The sequence below is a fragment of the Rhinolophus sinicus genome, linkage group LG13 (genome assembly GCF_036562045.2).
Source record: "Rhinolophus sinicus isolate RSC01 linkage group LG13, ASM3656204v1, whole genome shotgun sequence".
NCBI classification, from domain to species: Eukaryota; Metazoa; Chordata; class Mammalia; order Chiroptera; family Rhinolophidae; genus Rhinolophus; species Rhinolophus sinicus.
This window is the reverse complement of record NC_133762.1, coordinates 41,483,692-41,506,082: the sequence shown is the minus strand read 5'-3', so window position 1 is coordinate 41,506,082 and position 22,391 is coordinate 41,483,692. Positions and strand designations below refer to the sequence as shown.

The 22,391-nt window shown below is 37.0% G+C and overlaps 1 protein-coding gene across 3 annotated transcripts in view; it reads right to left on the bottom strand.

Annotated features, from left to right (window-relative positions):
- The window catches only part of PTPRA (protein tyrosine phosphatase receptor type A), a 124,262-nt gene that overhangs the window by 69,487 nt on the left and 32,384 nt on the right, over nt 1-22,391 (bottom strand). For all 3 annotated transcript variants that reach the window (XM_019733785.2, XM_019733783.2, XM_074317758.1), the window contains exon 2: nt 13,613-13,691. In XM_019733785.2, coding sequence (XP_019589344.2) covers nt 13,613-13,645 — 33 coding nt within the window. In that variant the 5' untranslated portion in view covers nt 13,646-13,691. The remainder of the gene's footprint in view (nt 1-13,612; nt 13,692-22,391) is intronic.

Genomic DNA, 22,391 nt, shown 5'->3' with positions numbered 1-22,391 from the left:
TTATTTAAATACTTAAAAAGGAAATTCTGACACATGCTACCACATGGATGACCCTTAAAGACATCATACTAAGTGAAATAAGCCAGTCACAAAAGGACAAATGTTGTATGATTTCATTTACATGAAGTACAGAGAGTAGTCAAATTCATAGAGACAGAAAGTAGCAAGGTGGTTGCCAGGGGCTGGGGGGAGAGGGAGAATGGGAGGAGTTGTTTGATGGCTATAGAGTTTCAGTTTTGCAAGATGAAAAATTCTGGAGATGCAGAGTGGTAATGATTACCCAACAATGTGAATAAACTTAGTGCCACAAGCTATACAGTTAAAAATGGTTAAAATGGTAAATTTTAAATATTTAACCACGATTTTTAAAAAGACATACATACTGGGAGAAAATCTCACACAGCATTTATCCGATAAGAATTGGTATCCAGATATAACATAAAGAACTCTCAACACCCAACAATAAGAAAACAAGTATCCCAATAGAATAATGGACAAAAGATTTGAACATTTCTGCCAAAGAAGATATATGTAAGGCAAACAGCACATAAGAGATGCTGCAAATCATTAATAATCAGGGAAACGCAGAGTAAAACACAAGATACCATATATGCCCATTAAAGTGGCTAAAATTAAAAGATCAACAATACCAAGTATTGCCAAGGATATGGAGAAATCAGAACCCTCACACATTGCTGGGGGGAACATAAAATGATATGTAACAACTTTGGAAAATCATTTGGCAGTTTCTTAAAAAGGTAAACATAAACCTACCATATGATCCAGCCATTCCACTCTTGGGTACTCATCCAAGAAAACAGGAATTTTATGTCCATATAAAAGACTGTACATTTAATGTTCACAGAACCTTTATTTGTAACAGCCAAAATCTGGAAACAACTCAAATGTCCATCAATAGATGAATGCATAAACAAATTTTGGTATATCCATGTAATGGAATACTACTCAGCAAGAACGAATGAAATATTGATACACACAACAACATGGATGAACCTCAAAATACTTATACTGAGTAAAAGAGGCCAAACAAAAGAGAGGACATACTTCTTTTAAAATATAGGTTTTATTATTGAGGTACGGTGAGACCAACAAATCAGATGATTGCCACTGAAGAGACAGCTCGTTAGTTTGTTACTCACAGTTCCCAAGAGGAGGCGGCACACAATGCCACACAGGGGCCACATGGGTAAGCACCAGGGCTGGTCAGGAGGCAGAGGGAGTGAGGGGAAAACATGAGTAAAACCTTTATTGTATTTTTTACAGGAAGGAATGGCAGAGACAGGGTAAACAGGTTTAGGATTAGCTATTTTGAATAGTATCAACTGGCTCTGTGGTTTAGAAGCTGTCCCTAAAGGTACCTGGCCCTGGAGTAAATGGACCAGACGGAGTGTCCCAGCGTGTGAGAGCCCAATAAAGCAGGTGGGTGGGGTCTGGGTTCTGGCTTAGTTGGTTGCGTATAAAAGGCACATGAACAGGTGAGTTGATTACCATGTCCAGACACTGGCTAACTTAGTGAGGGGCAGTCTCTACAGGGTCAGCAAGGTCCCAGATGTCACAGCATCAGAAACACATGGGTAATACAATAATGTGTCATCCCACTTATATAAAACCCTTGAACATACGAAACAACAGAAAATAGGTCAGTGGTTGCTTGGGGACAGTTCAGTAGGCAGAGGCAAGAGGGAGGGATTACAAAGGGGCACAAGAAACCTTTGGGGGGTGATGGATATGTTTACACTCTCTTGCCTGTGGTAATAGTTTCACTGCTATATACACATGTCAAAACAATAAATTTTACACTTTAAATGTGTACAGTTTATTGTATGTCAATTATAAAGTTGTTTTGAAATTACAGGAATAACTGTAACAGGATGGTTCTTTGATAAACAAAACAGATAAAAAGGCAAATATGAATAAAAAGTGGAAAAGACTACAGAGATAGCGAATGAAAACTGAGACTATTAACAATAACTGTAGGCAAATCATTTTGAAAACTTAAAAGAAATGAACAAATCTCTGCAAAAATATAACTAAAAACTAGCTCAGAAAGAAATAAAAAACCTGAATACTCTTGTTGTACCTATTAAAGAAGTTGAACCAGAAATTTAAAATTTTCCTACAAAGAAAACACTGGGCCCAAGTGATAGATGAGAAAAAAAGAGGGAATAATTCCCAACTCATCCTAAGTAAGTGAAACCTGATACTAAAACTGAACAAAAATATTACAAGAAGGGTAACTACAGACCTACTTCCACTCAATAAAATTGATACAGAAATCATGAACAAAATATTAACAAATTGCATCTGGTATATAAAAAAGATAACCTATGATCAATCTGAATTTATCCAAGATTTGCAAGGAGATTCTAATAAAAAAACTATAAATATAATTCACCTATATTAAATAAGATCATATAATCATTTCAATTGATGTAGGAATAGCACTAGATAAAAACAAATGAATTCTTGATTTTTAAAAAAACCTTCTTAATTAGGAATAGAACACTCCCTTAACCTCATAATACAGTTACTATTTTAAAACAGCAATAACCCTACACAATTATCACATTCAATAGGGAAACACTGAAAGCATTCCCTTTAAAATCAGAAATAAGTCAAGGTGACCCGCTATCACTTCTATTAAATAATGTCTGGGAAGTCCTAGCCTCTCAGAAAAAGAAATTAGAATTATAAAAATTAGGCAAGATGATCTGCAGGAAACATGAATGTTTACATAGGAAATCCACAAAAACCTACAGGCAAATTATCAGAAATAATAAGGGGGGTTTTATCAAGGTGACTAGATACAGGATTTTTATACCCTAGCAAAAACATCCACTGATTTGCATTCAAAAAAGGGTTTCTTTGTTTGTTTGAGAGAGAATAAACAAATCCTGTCTAAATGCTGATGTCCTATGAAGTATGCAGAAAAGTCAAAGGCCAAAAAAGAGGGGGCAATAGTGGGATAAAGTTTTAGGAAGTGATAAGATTAATAATGCTGCTGCAAAAAATGACAGAAAATGCTGACATCGGGCAGCCCTGAGAGCCCAGGTGAGATGAGCCCCATCTTTCAAGAATTCTTTTCTGGAAAAATGCTCTAAACAGTAATGGTTCAGAGAACATACAGAATTAAGGTGGGGTTTTTTATCCCCAAATGTTCTTTGTTTTTTCTCCTTCTCCTCCTCCGCCAACTCTGTTGTTTCTCAGCCTAGTTGTGAAGGACGCAGCTCCCTGGCCCATGTTGGTATTATGAGCCTTGCGCTCCGCACAGCTGAGGCAGGCGGTGGCCAGCTGTTGGTAGGCCGCTCATGGTAGCCCACCTCCAGGGAGAGCCATTGTTCACAATCTTAGCTGTAGAGGGCGCAGCTCACTGGCCCATGTGGGAATCGAACCAGCGACCTCGCAGTTAGGAGCATAGTGCTCCAACCACCTGAGCCACCTGGCCGCCCCAAGAATTAAGGTTTCGCTGGGTGGATGTAACAAAACTATAAGTAATAGGGTTGAGTATTGGCAAGAGAATAGCTGAACTGCTGAACCAGAGTCTAGTCTTGATAGGAATGGAAGGTAGATATTAAAGATGATTAGAAAAAATAAAGGACTTAAGTGACTAAAAACTTAGATGTCGGGAAATATTTCATAGTGGGAACAACAGAGTAGGTAAACTGGAAGATCCCAAGAGACTAATTTCACCAGAATTGTTTGGAAACTATTATAACTGATAGGCTGTAGTCTTTGAAAACTAATCAATAAATATGGTTAACTTTATATATAGTTACAGATTCCATGAGATGTATGGATCTCAATGCTAGTAAAATAAAAATCCTTTACTACCCCCAGATTATGCCACAAGCAGCTTGTTTAATATCCCTTCAAAATTCCATGTTTACTTTCCTCCTCTACTCCTGCAGGCAAAACTATTTCAGTGTTGATTATCTTCTTTTAAAAAGTTAATCATGAGTATGTAGGTTGTTTGAAGCATCCATTAACTTCCTGTTCAACTGATTAGACAGTAATTATCTGGAGGCAAATTTTATATATAAATAACTTTAATATAAAACACTTAAACTTTGGCCTTATTTTTAATAACTTGGCAAAAATTAGGCTGCAAATCGTTTTATCCATTAGATACTGGTGGGTACTAACTTTGATGACTGTGACAGTAATCAGTACAGAAATCTCTTATCTGGAAGGAGGACTGTTCATATATTCAGTGTCTGCAAAGAGTTCCTGCTGAGCTAAACATAGTGCAGTGTGTACTCTACGAAAGAGTCCATGAGACAGGCTTTTGGGGGGGAGGGTAGTTTAATTCTTTCACAAGGCCTGTGGAGAGTCTGGCAGCGATGAAAGCCTAGAAAACTCATGAAAGGCCCTTTCATAACCATGGTGAATGTGGAGCACAAAAGCAAAGTCAGATGACCTACTTAAAGCTTTGCTTTTACTGATGAGAATTAATTCTCATTCCAGATTAGTCTCTTTCTAGAAAAAGAAAACCTTACATAATCATTGGAAAATTAAGATACAGGGAGTATAACTCTACTAAGTTCCAATCTTTCCTTCTCAAATATCAGCTCAGGACCTAGGATCTGTGGCCAGAAACAGAATATACTTCAGAAGGCGCAGAGAGGTATGCTCTTGTTTACCTCAGTGTAACAATGTGTTCTCTGCTGGGCTTTGAGGAAATTTAAGTTCTATAATCCATAGATCAGATCAGAAGTTTGAGCTAATAATATATGAAAAAAAATATAGTTTCTTAATCTCTTCCTGGACCTTACATAAAACAAATGGGTGGTAAACCTATCTTGAAAGGTAAAGACTGCCTAAGTTCTTTCAAAGCAGGGAACACATCATTTCTGTTCATTTGTTCAGCTAAGTTCATTGTCATATGCAGGTAGGGAAGCAAAGGAGAGAGAAGCTCCCACCTTAGAGGAGCTCGTATCTCTCAAGTCTTTTCTTATCTACGTTTCCTCATGTTACCCAAGATATTTCAGGTTAGCCAATAAAACTCATCATCCAGGAGGTAAATGAATATGGATTTTCTTCATTTTGATTCATTAACTCTTTCCTTTACGTAGAGAAGATGCAAAAGTCTTACTTCATTCTTCTCTTCTATGATTAATTTGCCATTTAAAAAATTCTCTGATCTGTCCATATTTTGCTAAATTGACAGGTACTTATAAGATGCCTACTATATGTGCCAAACTGCAAACACTTGTGAGGAAACAAAGAAACTTGACGTGGTCTTCCTCCTCATGTGCTCCTTTCATTATTTCCAATCCCACTTCATGGGTGTCAGCATGTTCTGCCATTTTCTGCAGCAGCATTATTAGTCTCTATTATTTCTTAAAACTTTACCCCACTACCTCCCTCTCTGTATTGCTTTGCCTCAAGAATTAGGTAACTAGTCCAAGATCACAGAGCTAGATCTAGTGTCTAGATTCATCAATTCCCCATTCACTAATTTTCTGAAGGGAAACGGGAGAAAAATGGCAGGACACCTGTGGGCGATATCTCCCAGAGCTGATTTATATAGTTCCAAATCAATCTCAAGTCTCCCTCTACCACTCCTCTGGAGTCCACCACACAACTTTTTTTGGTGTCATTCAGTCTTTATAGTGACAACTGTTTCTGTTTGAAAGTTTCTGCTCCCAGTTCTCACATCAGCCAGGTCTCAGCTTAAATGAAACCTGCCCCAGTTAGTTATGGTAGGACCATTCTCAGCCCCTCCCCGGTCCAAATATTTACTATTGTAGCAGCATATTCATTGCTCTCACAGAACTTAATTATATATACATATTTACCTGTCAATTATAATCAAGACTCTGTGTGCCCAATGTAGATCAAAGCCCATGTCTGCTCTGCTCACAGGCTCTACCTATCACCTAGCAAAGTGCCCCAAACATAACAGGTATCCCAAGTAGTAAGTAGACTGATCAACCTACCCCTGTAGGGACTAAAGTCCTGCCTAAAAGTTTCTCAGTTCCTGAAACTGGATTAAAATGATTCAATACCCCTAGGCAAGGCCAGAAACAAATGTAAATCCTCTCTAGAAAAAGACATCATCCTAGGTTTCAAATTATTTCTACAAACAATTTAAAAAATACAATGTCTGGTCCATGAGGCAGTAACATGAGAATAGATAAGCATTAAGAATTTCAGCCAAGAATCAGTTACATACATATAGTGTAAGGGCAGAACTAAAAAAAGAAAAAAGACCAAATAGAAATTCTAAAACTGAGAAAATACAATCGTTGAAATAAAGACCTTAATAAATGGATCTAAGAATGGATGAAACACAACTGGAGAGAGAATTAAGGAAATGGAAGACAAGTCTAAAGGAAGTATCTAGAAAAAAAAGCACAGGGAGGCAAGAGGATAAAATATACAGAAGAGAGGGTAAAAGGTATATACAGAAGAGAGGCTGGAGAATACAGTGAGATGATCTAACCTACATGTAATTTGAGTCCTAGATAAAAGGAAAGAGAGAAATAAGACAGGAGAAATATTTGAAGAGACAATGGCTTCTGAAAATTCTCCAAAATTGACAAAAGACATCAGGCCAGATTCAAGAAGTCCTAAGAACCCCAAGCAGATAAATAAAAAGAAAATCTGTGTCTAGATGTATCCCAATAATACTTCAGAAAGCCAAAGAATTAAAAAAAAAAAATTTTTTTAAGCAGTTAGAAGAGGAAAAAACTGGTAGATTTTTGCAGAGATGGCTACAAAATCTCCTCCCATTTCTGTAAACATATCTTTTATAATGAGAATGGCCAACAACATACTAAAAAGCCAAACACTGAAATCAGTTCACTAAAGCAGGACAAGAAAAGCATGTTGGCCATCACTACTATGATTTACTAATATTCTAGAACAGGGCCAGCATATGGTCTCTGTTGTAACTATTTAACTCCGCTGAAATTTGAATTTAATATTATTCATATTTAATATAACTATATTATTATTCTTTTGAGTTTTCTCCAGCCATTTAAAAATGTAAAACCCATTTTGAGTTCAAATGTCATACAAAAAAGGGTAGGAGGGCTGGATATGAGAGGCAGGCCATAGTTTGCCAACCCCTGTTCTAGAAGTGCTAGCTAATGGGATGAAAAAAGAAAATGAGATATAATTATTAGGGAACCCTCCCTCCAAAAAACTTATTTGCAGATGAAAGACTGTGTGTTTAGGAAAAAAATTATATAAGTAAAAAAAACGTTAGTTCACTTAAGTTCATAAATTAAAACTGAAATGGGGACTTCCAGTTCAGGACAAGATGGAATAAGTATATTCCACTCGCTCCCTCCCATTAATTACAACAACAACAAAAAACCCAGACAAAATTCATGAAGCAACTGAAAAAATATTCTGAAAAACAGCAAAAGAGACACTGGTTAAGAACCTTAGGACACGAAGACTGACGCCGCAGGAAGTTTCCTATTTTTCTGTTTGGTTTGCCTTTAGATATGTCCTGTAGGGCTTGAGCTCTGGAGAGGCCCACAACAACTCAAAAACACCAATGATCACAGGTAAAAAGGAGCCAAGAAAAGCATGCTTTCGCTAGACAAAGGACCAGGAGAAGCACAGCTCAGCAAGACAGAAATATTTTGACCATACCTGTCCTGCTCCAGAAAAGACAACAACAAAAAATGTGGCACCCCACCCTCTCTTCACCAGGCACTATGGCACAGGAACTGTGGGCAGAGTTCTGTTTCTAACCCTGCCCTGCATTAACAAGACAGCACCTTTCCCCCTCCTCATTGCAGCTGGAGAGATTGTGGGTGGAGCCCCATCTTCCATCTCTACTTTGGAATAACAAGGTAGAGTTCCATCCCCAGCTCAACTAGAGAGCTGTGGGAGGGTTACCATGAGGAGGCAGCTAGAGAAACGAATCCTCTAAATACATGTATAAAACCCTGAGTGACCAATGTGTAAAGTGACCAGAAACAACACAGCAACACGGTTTCAGAACTGAACACTGGTCTGGAACAACACGCAGGTTTCAGGTTGGCCTCTTGGTAGCATACAAGTAGGGCAAACCAGAACAGCCAGCAAGACTTTGAAAATTAATCTGACTTTTGAACTATAGCAAACAAAAGTGAGCCAGAGTGCGTGTTCTAAACCTAAACAGGTGGACTGCCTGTTCAACATAAACTTTTAAATAGGAAACAGAATACTCAAAACGTCTAGGATGTAACCCAAAATTACTTGTCATACAAGGAACCATGAAAATCTCAACTTAAATGAAGAAAAGGCAATCAACAGATACCAACACAAAGATGATAGAGATGTTGGCATTATTTGAAAAGGATTTTGGGGCCGGCCCGGTGGCTCAGGCAGTTGGAACACCGTGCTCCTAACGCCGAGATCGCCAGTTCAATTCCCACATGGGCCAGTGAGCTGAGCCTCTACAGCTAAGATTGTGAACAATGGCTCTCCCTGGAGCTGGGCTGTGGTGAGCAGCCGGAGGCTGGCGTGGGCTACCGTGTGCTGCCAGGAGCGGCCGGTGACCAGCGTGAGTGGCCAGCAGCCAGCAAGAGTGGCCGGCAGCCGGCGAGAGCTGCCATGAACTGCCGACCTCAGCCAGGGGGAAGAGCAAGGCTCATAATACCAGCATGGGTCAGGGAGCTGTGTCCTACACAACTAGACTGAGAAACAACAGCTTGAACCAGAGTGGGGGGGAAAGGTGGAAAAAGGGGTGGAAAAAAGGATTTTAAAGACGCTATTATCAAAGTTATCAAACAAGAAATTTTAAACACTCAGCAAATAGAATATTCTTATAGAGTATCAAATGGCAATTTTAGAATTGAAAAATACAATAGCTGATACTGAAAAAACCCACTAGAACGGGCTCAAGAGCAAAATGGAAATGATATGGGGAAACAATCAATGAACTTAGAAACAGATCAACAGAAAAATGTCCAATCTGTACAACAGAGGGATTAAAAAGAAATAAACAGAGCCTCAGAGTCCTATGGGACAATAATAAAGATCTAACATTTGTTCTACCAGAATCCCAAGAATGAGAGAAGAAAAAGTGCAGAGAAGAAAAAATATTTGAATAAACAATGGCTGAAAATTTCCCAAACTTTGTTAAAGATACAAACTTTCAAACTGCTAAAAAAAGACAAAGTTCTTTAGAAAACTAAAGACAAAATCCTGAAAACTGCTACAGAGAAATGACACGTTACTTACAGAACAACAATTCAAAGGATATTTTTCATCAGGAACCGTAGAAGCTACAATGAAGTGTACAATATTTTTTAAATGCTGAAAGAAATATCAAGCCAAAATTCCATACAGAGTAAACATATCCTTTGGGAACAAAGGTGAAATAAAAACAACGGCAGATGAAGGAAACTAAGAATGTGTCACTAGTAGGCCAGCTCCAAAAGAATGGCTAAAAGAACTTCTTCAGAAAGGAAGTAAATGATAACAGAAGGAAACCTCTAACATCAAGAATACAGAACAGTGGAAAGGAATACAGAACACACATGTACATACGTACATATTTTATACATGTGTATGCATACATACGCACACATACACTAATTAAACAGTCCTTCTCCCTGAGTTTTAAAAATTATGTTTGATGGTTGAAAGTAAAAATTATAGCATTGCCTTGCAATTCTCAATGTATATAGAGGTATATTTAAACAACTGCATTATAAAGGGGGAAGGTAAAAGAACCTAAAAGGTGGTAGGGTTTCTACTTTCCAATTAAAGTGGTAAAAAGTTGGTATTGTAGACTGTGATAAGTTATGTACATATATTGTAATCTCTAGAGAATCACATAAAAATTATACAAAGAGATATGCTCAAAACACTATAAACCAAAATGGAATACTAAGAAAATGTTCAAGCAACCCATAGGAAAACAAGGGAAAACATAAGAACAAAAATGAGAAAAAAGAAACAACCAAAAAACCAATAAGATAGCAAAAATAAACATAAAATATCAATAATTACATTAAATATAAATGGTTTAAATGAACCAACTAAAAGACAAAGATGAGCAGAATTGGTTTAAAAAGGAAAAAGACTAAAAATCCTCAACAAAATACTAGCAAATCAAATTCAGCAATACATTAAAAAGGTCATGCACCATGATCAAGTGGGATTTATTCCTGGGCTGTAAGGTTGGTTCAATATCCGCAAATCAATTAATGTGATACACTACATAAACAAAAAGAATAAAAATCATATGATCATATCAATAGATGCAGAAAAAGTATCTGACAAAATCTAGCATCCATTTACGATAAAAACTCTCAGCAAAAACAAAACAAAACAAAAGAAACTCTCAGCAAAGTGGGAATAGAGGGAACACACCTCAACATAATAAAGGCCTTATATGATAATCCCACAGCTAACATCATACTCAACTGTGAAAAGCTAAAAGCATTTTCCTTAAGCTCAGGAACAAGACAGGAATGTTACTTTCACCACTTTTATTCTACATAGTATTAGAAGTCCTAGCCACAGCAATCAGCAAGGAAAAAAAATAAATAAAAGGCATCCAAATTGGAAATGAAGAAGTTAAACTGTCATTATTTGTAGATGACATGTTCCTATAGAGAACCCTACAGAGTCCACCAAAAAACTATTAAAACTGATAAATGAATTCAGTAAAGTAGCAGGATACAAAATTAATATTCAGAAATCAATTGCATTTTTTATATATCAATAACAAACTATCAGAAAGAGAAATTAAGAAAACAATCCCATTTACAATGCAATTTTTAAAACTGCATTTAAAAAATAAAATACTTAGGAATAAATTTAACCAAGGAGGTGAAAGACCTGTATTTGGAAAATTAAGACACAGAAGAAAGAAACTGAATACAAATAAATGAGAGCATATACCATGCTAATGGATAGAAAGAATTAACATCATTAAAATATCCATACTGTCCAAAGCAATATACAGATTCAAGGCAATCCCAATCAAAACACCAATTGCATTTTTCACAGAACTAGAAAAAAAATCCAAAAATTTATATGAAACCACAAAAGACCCTGAATTGCCACAGCAATCTTGAAATCTTGAAAAAAAGAACAAAGTTGGAGGTATCACACTACTTGATATCAAACTATACTACAGGGCTATAGTAATCAAAACAGCATAGTACTGGCATAAAAACTTAACACACAGATCAATGGAACAGAATAGAGAGCCCAGAAATAAAAACCCACACCTATATGGTCAATTAATCTATGACAAAGGAGGCAATATACAATGAGGTAAAGACAGTCTCTTCCATAAATGATGCTGGGAAAATGGGACAGATACGTACAAAAAACTGAAACCAGATCACTTTCTTACATGATATACAAGAATAAAGACTAAATGTAAAACCTGAAACCACAAAACTCCTAGAAGAAAACATAGGCAGTAAATTCTGACATTGCTGTAATTTTTCTTTTTTTGGATGTATCTCCGCATGCAAAGAAAACGAAAGAAAAAATAAACAGGACTACATCAAACTAAAAAGTTTTTGCACAGCAAAGAAATCATCAACAAAACAAAAAGACAACCTACTGAATACGAGAAGATATTCGCCAATGATACATCTGATAGAGGTTAATATTCAAAATTTAGAAAAGATACCATGAAAATAATCGACACAAAGTTGAAGTAGCTATATTAATATCAGATAAAGTAGTCTTCAGAGTGAGGAATATTATCAGGGACAAAGGGCCTGATAAAAGGGCCCATTCACCAGGAAGACGTAAAAATTCTATATGTATATGCACCAAAGAACCGAGCTTCCAAATACATGAAACAAAAACTACCAGAATTGAAAGAAGAGATAGACAAATAAAATTGTAGTTTGGGAGTTCAACACCCTCTCTCAGTAACTGACGAAACCACCAGATGGAAAGTCAGTAAGGATACAGATGAACAATACCATCAATAAACAAATCTAATCAATGTTTGAAGGATACCGTATCCAACAATAGCAGATTAGACTTTTTTTCCCCAAGCTCCTGGAACATTCTCCAAGACAGACCACATCCTGATTCCTACAACAAACCTTCACAACTTTAAAAAAGAAGGCTTTATCACTATAGATAGCACAGACATTAAAAGGATTAGGGAATATCATGAACAACTCCACATACAGAAATTCAACAATTTAGATAAAAATCACAAAATACCCAAATTCCCACAACTATTAAAGAAATGTTTAAGTTCTGAAAAATAAATCTGCAGGCCCAGATGGCTTCACTGGCAAATCCCACTAAACATTCAAAGAAAGAAATAACACCAATTCTCCACAATCTCTTTCAAAAATATAAGAGGAGGGAACACTTCCCAACTCTTATTTTTATACCAGCATTATCCTAATAACAAAACCAGACAGTAATCAAAAAGAAAACTACAAACCAATTTCCCTCATGAAGATAGAAACAAAAATCCTCAACAGGATATCACCAAACCAAAATGCAGCAATATATAAAAACAATACACCATGACCAACTGAGGTTTATTCCAGGAATGCAAGGCTGGTTCAATTTGTTAAAAAAATCAATGTGAATCACTGACTGAAAAAGCCCAAATGATCCTATCAATTGATTGAGAAAAAGCATTTGACACAACCCAACACCCATTCATGAGAAAAACTCTCAACCAAGTAGGAATAGAAGGAATCTTCCTCTGTGTAATAAAAGGCATCTTAAAAACAAAAAACAAAAACAAAAAAAAAGAAGCCTAAATTCTGATTACTTTTGCCCATGAAATCATTAACAAGACCAAGATGTCTGCTCTCACCACTCCTATTCAACACATACCACAAGTCCTAGCTAGTGCAATACAGCAAGAAAAGGAAATTAAAATTTCCCTAAATTGGAAAGTAAGAACTAAAACTGTAGTGGACATGACAACTTACTGTGTTTCCCTGAAAATAAGACCTAGCTGGACCATCAGCTCTAATGCATCTTTTGGAGCAAAAATTAATATAAGACCTGGTATTATATTATGTTATATTATATTATATTTATATTATATTATATTAGACTGGGTCTTATATTACATTAAAATAAGACCCGGTCTTATATTAATTTTTGCTCCAGAAGGCGCATTAGAGCTGATGGTCCGGCTAGGTCTTATTTTTGGGGAAACACGGTACAAAGAAAATCCCAAAGAATCTACAGAAAAACTTCTGGAACTAGTAAGTTTAGCAATGTCACCGGATATCAGGTCAACACAGAAAAATCAATAATATTTCTATATGCTAGTAAAGACTAACTGGAAAACAAACTTAAAAGCATACCACTTATAGTCACTCCCCCATAAAAGGAAATACATAGGTATAAATCTAACAAAACATGTTAGGAACTATATGCTGAAAACACTGATGAAATAGTAATTAAACTAGACCTAAATAAATGAGAAGATATACTGTATTCATGTTTTGGATTCATGACCAGGATGAGAGTCACCATCCTAAAGGACAATTGTATGTTTTTAATCACAAAAAATAAGTTACTTTTATAGGAAATAAAATGGAATGGGAGAAAATCTGATTTTAGCTTTATTTTGTGAGGATACTAACTTGGGTAACAAAGCCTCTTCATAGCTCTGGTTTTCTCTTACCTTAGTTATTTGAACTGCATCATCCATCGCCATTCATTGGAATTCCATAAATACCTTTTTTAAGTTGTGTCACCTGCAACTAAAAAGAAAAAACCTTTAGAAAGATAAAATAGCCCTATTTAAATGCATGGACTGTTCCCAGGGAAAGGAGTACACTCTAACAAAATGTTTCATAGAACCGTGTTGAACATTCCAGAAGCCACAGGACAAAGCGCCATCTTAAAATAGTTTAGATCACTGAAAAGCTCACGAGAATGGGATTCAACCAGAAATTACGTCTTTCCATGGAGACAAGATGGAACACTCCTCCCTTATCACCAAACTTAGACTATTCCACTGCAAGGTTGTTTATGTACCATTAGGGGCCCCCAGGGGACATTTGGCAATGTCTGAAGCTAGTTTTAATTGTCTTACAAATCACAGGACAGTCCTCACAAAACAAAGAATTATCCTCAAATGCTAAGGTTGAAAAACCCTGCACTGGTCAAAGACTTACCATCAGATTCAAGCTCTGTAACTCATTAGCTAAGTGACCCAAGCCAAATCTATTAACCTCTTTAAGCCTCAGTTTTTTTTTCTCTTGGAAAAAGAGTAAAGTCTGAATTAAATGTTCTCTCACATTCTAATTCTTAAGGTACTAAAGTAATCAAATTTATATTGAAATAATACCTAACTTTTAACCATACGCAATGGGCCAGACATTACTGTTTTATGTGTTCTACCTCATTTAACCCTCAAAATAAAGCAGATGCTATCATTACCATGTTTCCCCGAAAATAAGACCTAGCCGGACCATCAGCTCTAATGCGTCTTCTAGAGCAAAAATTAATATAAGACCCGGTCTTATTTTACTATATATAAGACAAGGTATAATATAATATAATATATAATATAATATAAATATAATACCAGGTCTTATATTAATTTTTGTGCCAAAAGACACATTAGAGCTGATGGTCCGGCTAGGTCTTATTTTCGGGGAAACAGGGTATCCTCATTATTCAAATGAATAACCTGATGCAATGGAGACCTGTCTAGGGTCACAAAGTGATAAACAGCAGAGCCAGGATCGGAAATCTGGTCAATCTGATTCTAAAGCCCTCATTCTTATCGTTATCTTCCCCACCCCTCTGGATCTGAGGACCGAGGATTAAGAACCACATCTGTTAACTCACAACTCACTAAGCACCATAAGAAACTGTAGATCAGAAACGGAGAAGTGACACCATTTCCCAGCTACAAATTAGCCAAGATTAGGAAAACAAGACTCCAAGCTGTTAAGGACGTGATACCACAGGTTGCTCACACGTTGCAGTGACACACTGTAAAAGACAACCCCTTTCAACAAAAAGGGTCTTCAGAATGTTCACATACTTCAATCTGTTTTACTTCTGGGAATCTAGTCAAAGAAAACAATCCTAAATATAGTAAAGAACTTCATACAAAGACATTCATTGACTGCCCAATGAATGGGCAATGTAGTTGTCCACGGCCCTAGCATTTCCATCTGGTGAGTGCTGGTTCTCGATTGGGTAATATGGGCTGGCAAAGACTTTGTCAGGTGTGCAGTGCAGTCTGGTGGCTTCCCATACCCAATCCTACTGTTCTTTTTTCCTCACAGGCATTACTCCCCTATGTCGACAAAAGAAAGTCCAAAGGAATAGAAAAATTTTATGACAGTTTATTTGAACCAAATCTGAAGACATGCCTGGAAGCAAGATCTCATCGAACTGAGAAAATGCTCTGGAGACTAGCAGTTTGGCAGTTCTTTTTATACATATGGAATCAAAGGAGAAAACGTAAGGAAGGTTACATGAAACCCACTGGTGGTAGATTAAAGAGGCGGGTGAAAGCAAAGCAGGGAAATCTCTAGGATTGAATAAAGAGTAAAATGGAGGGATACATACTTCTTTCACATTGGTGGGTACAGGATAGTTAACATTTAACATTCATAGTAAATAGGTGGTATGTGGGCAATCAGATAACAATGAGGAGTTTCGTGGTCTTGTGCTCTGGTACTGGGTCGTGCCTCGAGGAGTCTGGAAAAGAAAATTACTCTGACATTTCAAAGGTATGTTATCCTAGATGTGTAAGGACAATGGACAGAGCTCGCCTAAGGAAAAGACTGACCTTTGCTGAGGAAGCTATAGACCTGGGACGTGACTACCCACCAAGACCTGCCCAGTTAGGAATTTATGATCCAACCATCCTGTGTGGTTTTTTGGTCACTGAGTTTGTCAGGCCCGCCATATGGCCCTCTGAGCTTTCCAGGTCTATAGCCCCTTTTACATTTGCACGAATAAGCCCTTTTCCCTCCTACTCCACTTCAGTCGGCTTCCTGGAGAGCCCAACTGGCACATGTATTAAATGTATTTACACTGATAGAGAAACAAAAACCACTGGGGGAAAAAAAAGACTCCCAATAAATAAACCCAAACGTTAACAATGGTGGAATCTCTGTACTATCCAAGTAGTCTTTAACTATCATCTATTATTGAAACATAAAAAATAAAAAAATAAAAAAAAAACCATTAAAGGAAAACTTTATATTAGATTTTGTTCCTAAACAAATCTTCTTATGGCAGGAAAAATTGGTACATTTTGTAAACAATGTGCCCAAATTCACTGAGGGGTGAATCATAACCAAACTGCTGGAGTTCCTCAAAAAAGCATATGCCAAGGTACTAATGCACAAAAGCAGCCACAGACAACAAGTTTGAGCACAGCTGTAATCAATAAAACTTTATGAACACTGAAATTTGAATTTTATATAATTTCCATGTCATAAAATATACTTCTTTTGATTTTTTCCAACCATTTAAAGATGTGAAAACAATTGTTAGTTTGTGGGCTGTGCAAAAACTGTCATCAGGTCACAATTTGCCAACTCTGGTCTACCTCCTTGCCCAAGCCCAAAATCCTAATTGTCCCAATTCCTTCCTCTCTCTTTGCCACCAGAGTCGATCATTATCTCTAGCAAAGTATTTGTCGCACAAACTATCGCAACTGTTTATGGCCTCCCTCAACTAACAGTAAGATACTTGAGGGTAAGACCTATGTGATAATAACATCCATAGAGAATAGCAGCGTCCCTAGAACTCACACTGTAAGCAATGTATAAAAGGGCTCTTTCTTCCTTTAAGTCTTGCACCTAGTTCAAAATTAACTAGTACAGAGAAAATTCCACCACCGTGCTAATTAATGGTATACCCTACTCATTCGACTCTTTCTTTATTCTAAGACATCAGTTTCTTTTTAGTTTAGCTTATTCTTGAACCTGATAGTAAGGTTTAAATGAAAAACAGTAAATTTTAAAATGTATTAAATAGAGGATCAGGCAAACATGGAGCATATTCCTTATTAAGTATAAATAATAATGATCATTACTATTCAATGCTTTAATAACTGCTTCATTTATGTTTTCTGGGTTCTTTTTCTGCTTTTCAAGGCCAATGAATATTGCTTGGATCTTTGAAACAATCAACTTGGTCAAATCTTGGAAGATGCAAACAAAGCGGCTGATTACCAATTATTAGGTTGGTGCAAAAGTAATTGCGGTTTAACAGGTTAAATATAATTGCAAAAACTGCAATTACTTTTGCACTAGCGTAATAGAGATACCCAGACACATCAAAAAGCAGCAGCTCGGGGCAGCCAGATGGCTCAGTTGGTTAGAGCGCGAGCTCTGAACAACAGGGTTGCCGGTTTGATTCCCACATGGGCCTGTGAGCTGCGCCCTCCACAACTAGATTGAAGACAACGAGCTGCCGCTGAGCTTCCAGAGATGGTGGGCTGCTCTCCCTGCAACTAAAGATTGAAAACGGCAACTGGACTTAGAGCTGAGCTGCGCCCTCCACAACTAGACTGAAGGACAACGACTTGGAGCTGATGGGCCCTGGAGAAACACACTGTTCCCCAATATTCCCCAATAAAAAACTTAAAGTTTAAAAAAAAAAAAAAAGCAGCAGCTCAACAAGGATCAGGATAATACTACCCACTTATTATGTGCTTATGTGCCAGGCACTGTGTCAAACTATATAATGTACATTATTTAAAATTACCTGCAAAACAAGCACAGCAAATAGATGCTTCAGGTTGCAGATGAAGAAACTGTGGCACAGAGAAGTAAAATAACTTGTCCACAGCCAAGCCACTGGTAGGTGGCTAGACTGAGACTCAAACCCAGGTATATCTTATCCCAAAATCTATGCCCTCAGCCCCTGGTTGAATAGGACCTATAACCAATGTACATCAATAGCCACATGAGGAAAATGGCTTCCCTTTAGAAGGAGCTAAATAGAAAGCTTCAAAGCCTTGTTTGAAGTTTATCATGAGTTTTGTAAATTGTCTGACAATTTTAAGCATAGTGCAATGTACAGAGCCAGTGACTGTAATCACTGTATGACTGAATGAATAAAATAAACTGCAGGAGTAATTCCTTAATATAGCAGAAACTCCTACACCAAAGACGGGAAACAAAACTTTGTGGCAAATTAAAGAGACACTGTCATGGTTCCATTTCCTACTGTTAATAGAGCCATTGCCAGGAAGTCCCATTCTTACTATAGCAATCACTGGTCTTGCTATTCACCAAGTTTCTGCCTTTTTGCTTCCTCAGGAAACAGACAGGAAAATCAGGCTCCTGGTCTCTTTTTTAAAGAGGAGCTGCCTTTTAAAAATAGAAATTAATAAATGAGTATGTAAAAAGTGATTTTATACCTTGGCTGACACCCAATATTTCTGTACATTAAACTCAATCTTTAAAGCACGCACCTTTTTATCTTGCAATACAGCAATCTAGAAAAACTACCAAAACTCTTCAGCTACTAAAATCTAGAAATGTTGGATAAATGTTAACATCCTTTGAGAAGCTTAGCTAAGTTCTCAAGAAAGTAGAGATAACTGCCAGTGGCATGAAACAAAGAGTGAACCAAAAACCAGAGCTGGACGTATGTGCTGACCACTGTACTGGCCCCAGAAGCATTTGTTATGACACTTCAGTGACCAAGAGAAGTGGAGAAAAGGAGACAGAAAGCAGGAAAAAAGTAGAAAAGGTCCTTGAGAAAGGTGGGGTGTTGGATCCAAGACCTCTTGCAAAGTTGTGGCCCTCCGAGGTCTATGTTCTCAGTGAAAACAGACAAGGAAAAAAATCCACCACATAAATAAGAAGACCAGAAAGCTTGTCTGCCTCAGTTGTAGCTGTGGGTAAGAGGAAGGAAAGGCTCCCCTTGAGAATTTGAAACCATAGAAATATGCTTCATATGAATTTGAGGTCTAAATTTACTCTATTGTATGATCCAGGTCACCACCGACACCACCACCACCACCACCACCACCAGGGAATTAACAAAACTAGCCCATGCCAGTGATGCCCCTAGGTATCTCTAGCAGAAACAAAAGTAAAACCACTGTGGAAACTTTCAACACAAAATGCATAAGATTTAGAATACAGAACAGTTTCATAAAGACTATAAAATAAGTGTGTTTAACAATGATTCAAGATATAAACATCAAACCTTAAGACATAAAACACTTTTTAAAAAAGGAGGAAAGAAACAAAACAACCAAATGGAACTTCCAGAGTAAAACACAGTCACTGAAATCTAAAATTCTATAGGTGGGTTAACCACTGGAGAAGACATAGCTGAAAAGAGAAAAAACTAGAAAATATATCAGAAAAATTTATCCAAAATGCTGCACAGGAAAAAAAAATTCCCTGATCTAGGAAAATAACTGCAGAACTAAAAGATATAAAGCTGATTATAAAATTTACATAGAAATGCAAAGAACTTAGAATAGCCAAAACAACTTTATAAAGAAGTTGGAAGACTACTTGACAGTGAAGAAGATAGTATGCTATGGGTATAAGGACAGACATATAAAACAAGAGAATAGCCTGGAGAGTCCAGAAATAGAACCACACATATATGAGCAACTGGTTTTCTATAAAAATGCCAAAGCAATTCAATGGGAACAGAACTGTCTTTTCCATAAACAATGCTAGAACAACTGGACACCCATATGAAAAAAAGTGAACTTTGACCCTTAGTTTCATGCAATACACAAACATTAACTTGAAAAGATACCAGACCTAGACCTAACTATAAAAGCAACAAGCAGAAGAACACAAAAGAGAAAACTTCACAATTTTGAGACCATGTATAAATTTTATATTACTACATAACAAATTACCAGAGTTCAAGATCAGAAGCCCAGGCACGGGATCGCTGGATTTTCTGCCCAGGGTCTCACAAGGATAAACTCAAAGTGTCTGCCAGGCTGTGTTCTTATCTGGCACTCAGGATCCTCTTCCAATTTCACATGGTTGTGGCACAATTCAGTTTCTTGCAGTTGTGGGACTAAGGTCTCTGTTCCTTTGCTACCACTTCTCATCCATGGGCCATTCTCAGCTGCTAGAGGCCATGTACAATACTTGCCATATGGACCACTCCATCTTCAAAGCCAGCAATGGAAAAAGTTTCCCTCTTGTTTAATCCTCATGTTTCAAATCCTTTGACTTCTGCTGGCTCTGACTTCCCACCCAGATAATACTGGTTCACGTGATTAGGTCAGGCCTAACCGAATAATCTCCCTTTTGACTGACTCAAAGTCAGCTGATTAGTAACTTCATTACATCTTTAATATCCCTTTTCCGAGTGAATGTGACATAATCATGGGAGTAAAATTTCACCATATTCACAGGTCCTGCCCACACTCACAGGAAAAAAGTTACACAAGAGTGTGGGTCATCAGGGGGGTCCTAAGACCCCTGATGACCCCTTTGTTTACCACAGATTAGACAAAGACTTCTTAGATTGGACACAAAAAGTATGAACTATTTTTAAAAAGTGATTAATTTGGACTTCACCAAAATTACAACTTTCTGCTCTTTGAGAGACATCACTAAAAAACAAAAAACTAAGCTAAAGGTTGGGAAAGAACATTTGTTAATACATTATACGTGATTAATGAATTGTATCCAAAATACAAAAGGTGCCAAAAAAATGTATACACATTTTAAGACAGGAAAAAGATGTATTAAAATTATGATGATGGTAACCACTTTGAGCACCTCTTGTAACTGCAGAAGTTAAGAGTGACTTGTATTCATCTTTTGTTATCGGTATATATTGAGTATTACAATTTTAATAGGATTTTTTGCTTACTTAAAATGTGTATACACTTTTTGGTACCCTCTGTATAAAGAACTCCCGCAGCGCAAGCATGAAATAATATTAACAAATAATAATCCAACAAAAAAATGGGCAACAGGTTTAAAAAAGCAAATACATAAATGGCCAATAAGCACATAAACAGATGCCCAACATTACTAGTCATTAGGAAAATGTAAATGAAAACCACAATGAGACACCACCAGAAACCCATTATGTAATGGCTAAAAAGTAAAAGGCTGACAACCCCAAATACAGTGGTACCTCGGTTTTTGAACATAATCCGTTCCGGAAGACGGTTAGAGTTCTGAAATGTTTGAAAACCGAGGTGCGGTTTACCCATAGAAAGTAATGCAAAACTGATTAATCTGTTCCAGACCTTTAAAATCAACCCCGAAAACTGCAAATTTAGCATGAATTTTACTATCTAATGATACCATAGATCCATAAAATTTACGGCGTTCATAAACCGAAATGTTCGTCACTGGAGACGTTCGAAAACTGAGGTACCACTGTAGTGGAGAGACTATGAAGAAACTGAAACTCATGCACACTGCTAATGAGAATGTAAAGTATATAACTACGGAAAACAATCTGGCAGTTTCTTATAAAGTTAAATATACACTTAAACTACAAAACCCAGCAATTCCACTCCTAAGACTTACCCAATAGAAACTAAAACATATATTCACACAGACTTGTACACACTTGTTCCTACCATGTTTCCCCGAAAATAAAACCTACCCTGAAAATAAGCCCCAGTTAAGATGTCAGCCAGACGGACACATTTAGTACGTTATGATGATGTTCCAGAAGAAAATGACATGACTGTATTTGAATAAATGTAGACTGTTGTACAAGAAACACTAAGACATCCCCTGAAAATAAACCCTAATGCATCTTTTGGAGCTAAAATTAATATGAGACCCGGTCTATTTTTGGGGAAATACGGTATAAGACCCAGTCTTATTTTTGGGGAAACACGGTAGCAGCTTTAATTCATAAGAGAATCAAACAAGAAACAACCCAAATGCTTATTAACATATGGAACACAAACTACTCTGCCTTCCATATTCAACCAACTGTGGATCAAAAATATTGGGGGTGGGGGGTTACATTGTTGCTGACGTACTATACAGCTAGGCCTACAATAGTTGTGTCTGTACTGAACCATGTACAGACTTTTTTTCTTGTCATTATTTCCTAAACAGTAGACTATAACAACTATTTACTCTGTATTAGATATTATAAATTATCTAGAAATGACTTACAGATATGCGAGTATGTACGAGGTTATATGCAAATACTACGAGGTCGGAAAACAAAATTCACGAACTCATCCTAGGAAAAGTGCTACCCACCTCATTGCTGAATATCACTATGGTCACCAATGAAGTAAGTACTCCCCTTGGGAAGTATGCACCGACACCAGTGCCTAGTCCACCCTTCAAAGCAATTTTGGAACTCTTTTTCTGGAATGGCCATCAGAGCTGTGTCATATTACCCTTGATGTTCTGAATGTCATCAAAATGTCTTCCTTTCAATATTTCCTTTGTCTTCAGGTAAAGAAAGAAGTCATTGGGGGCCAGATCAGGCGAATAGGGAGG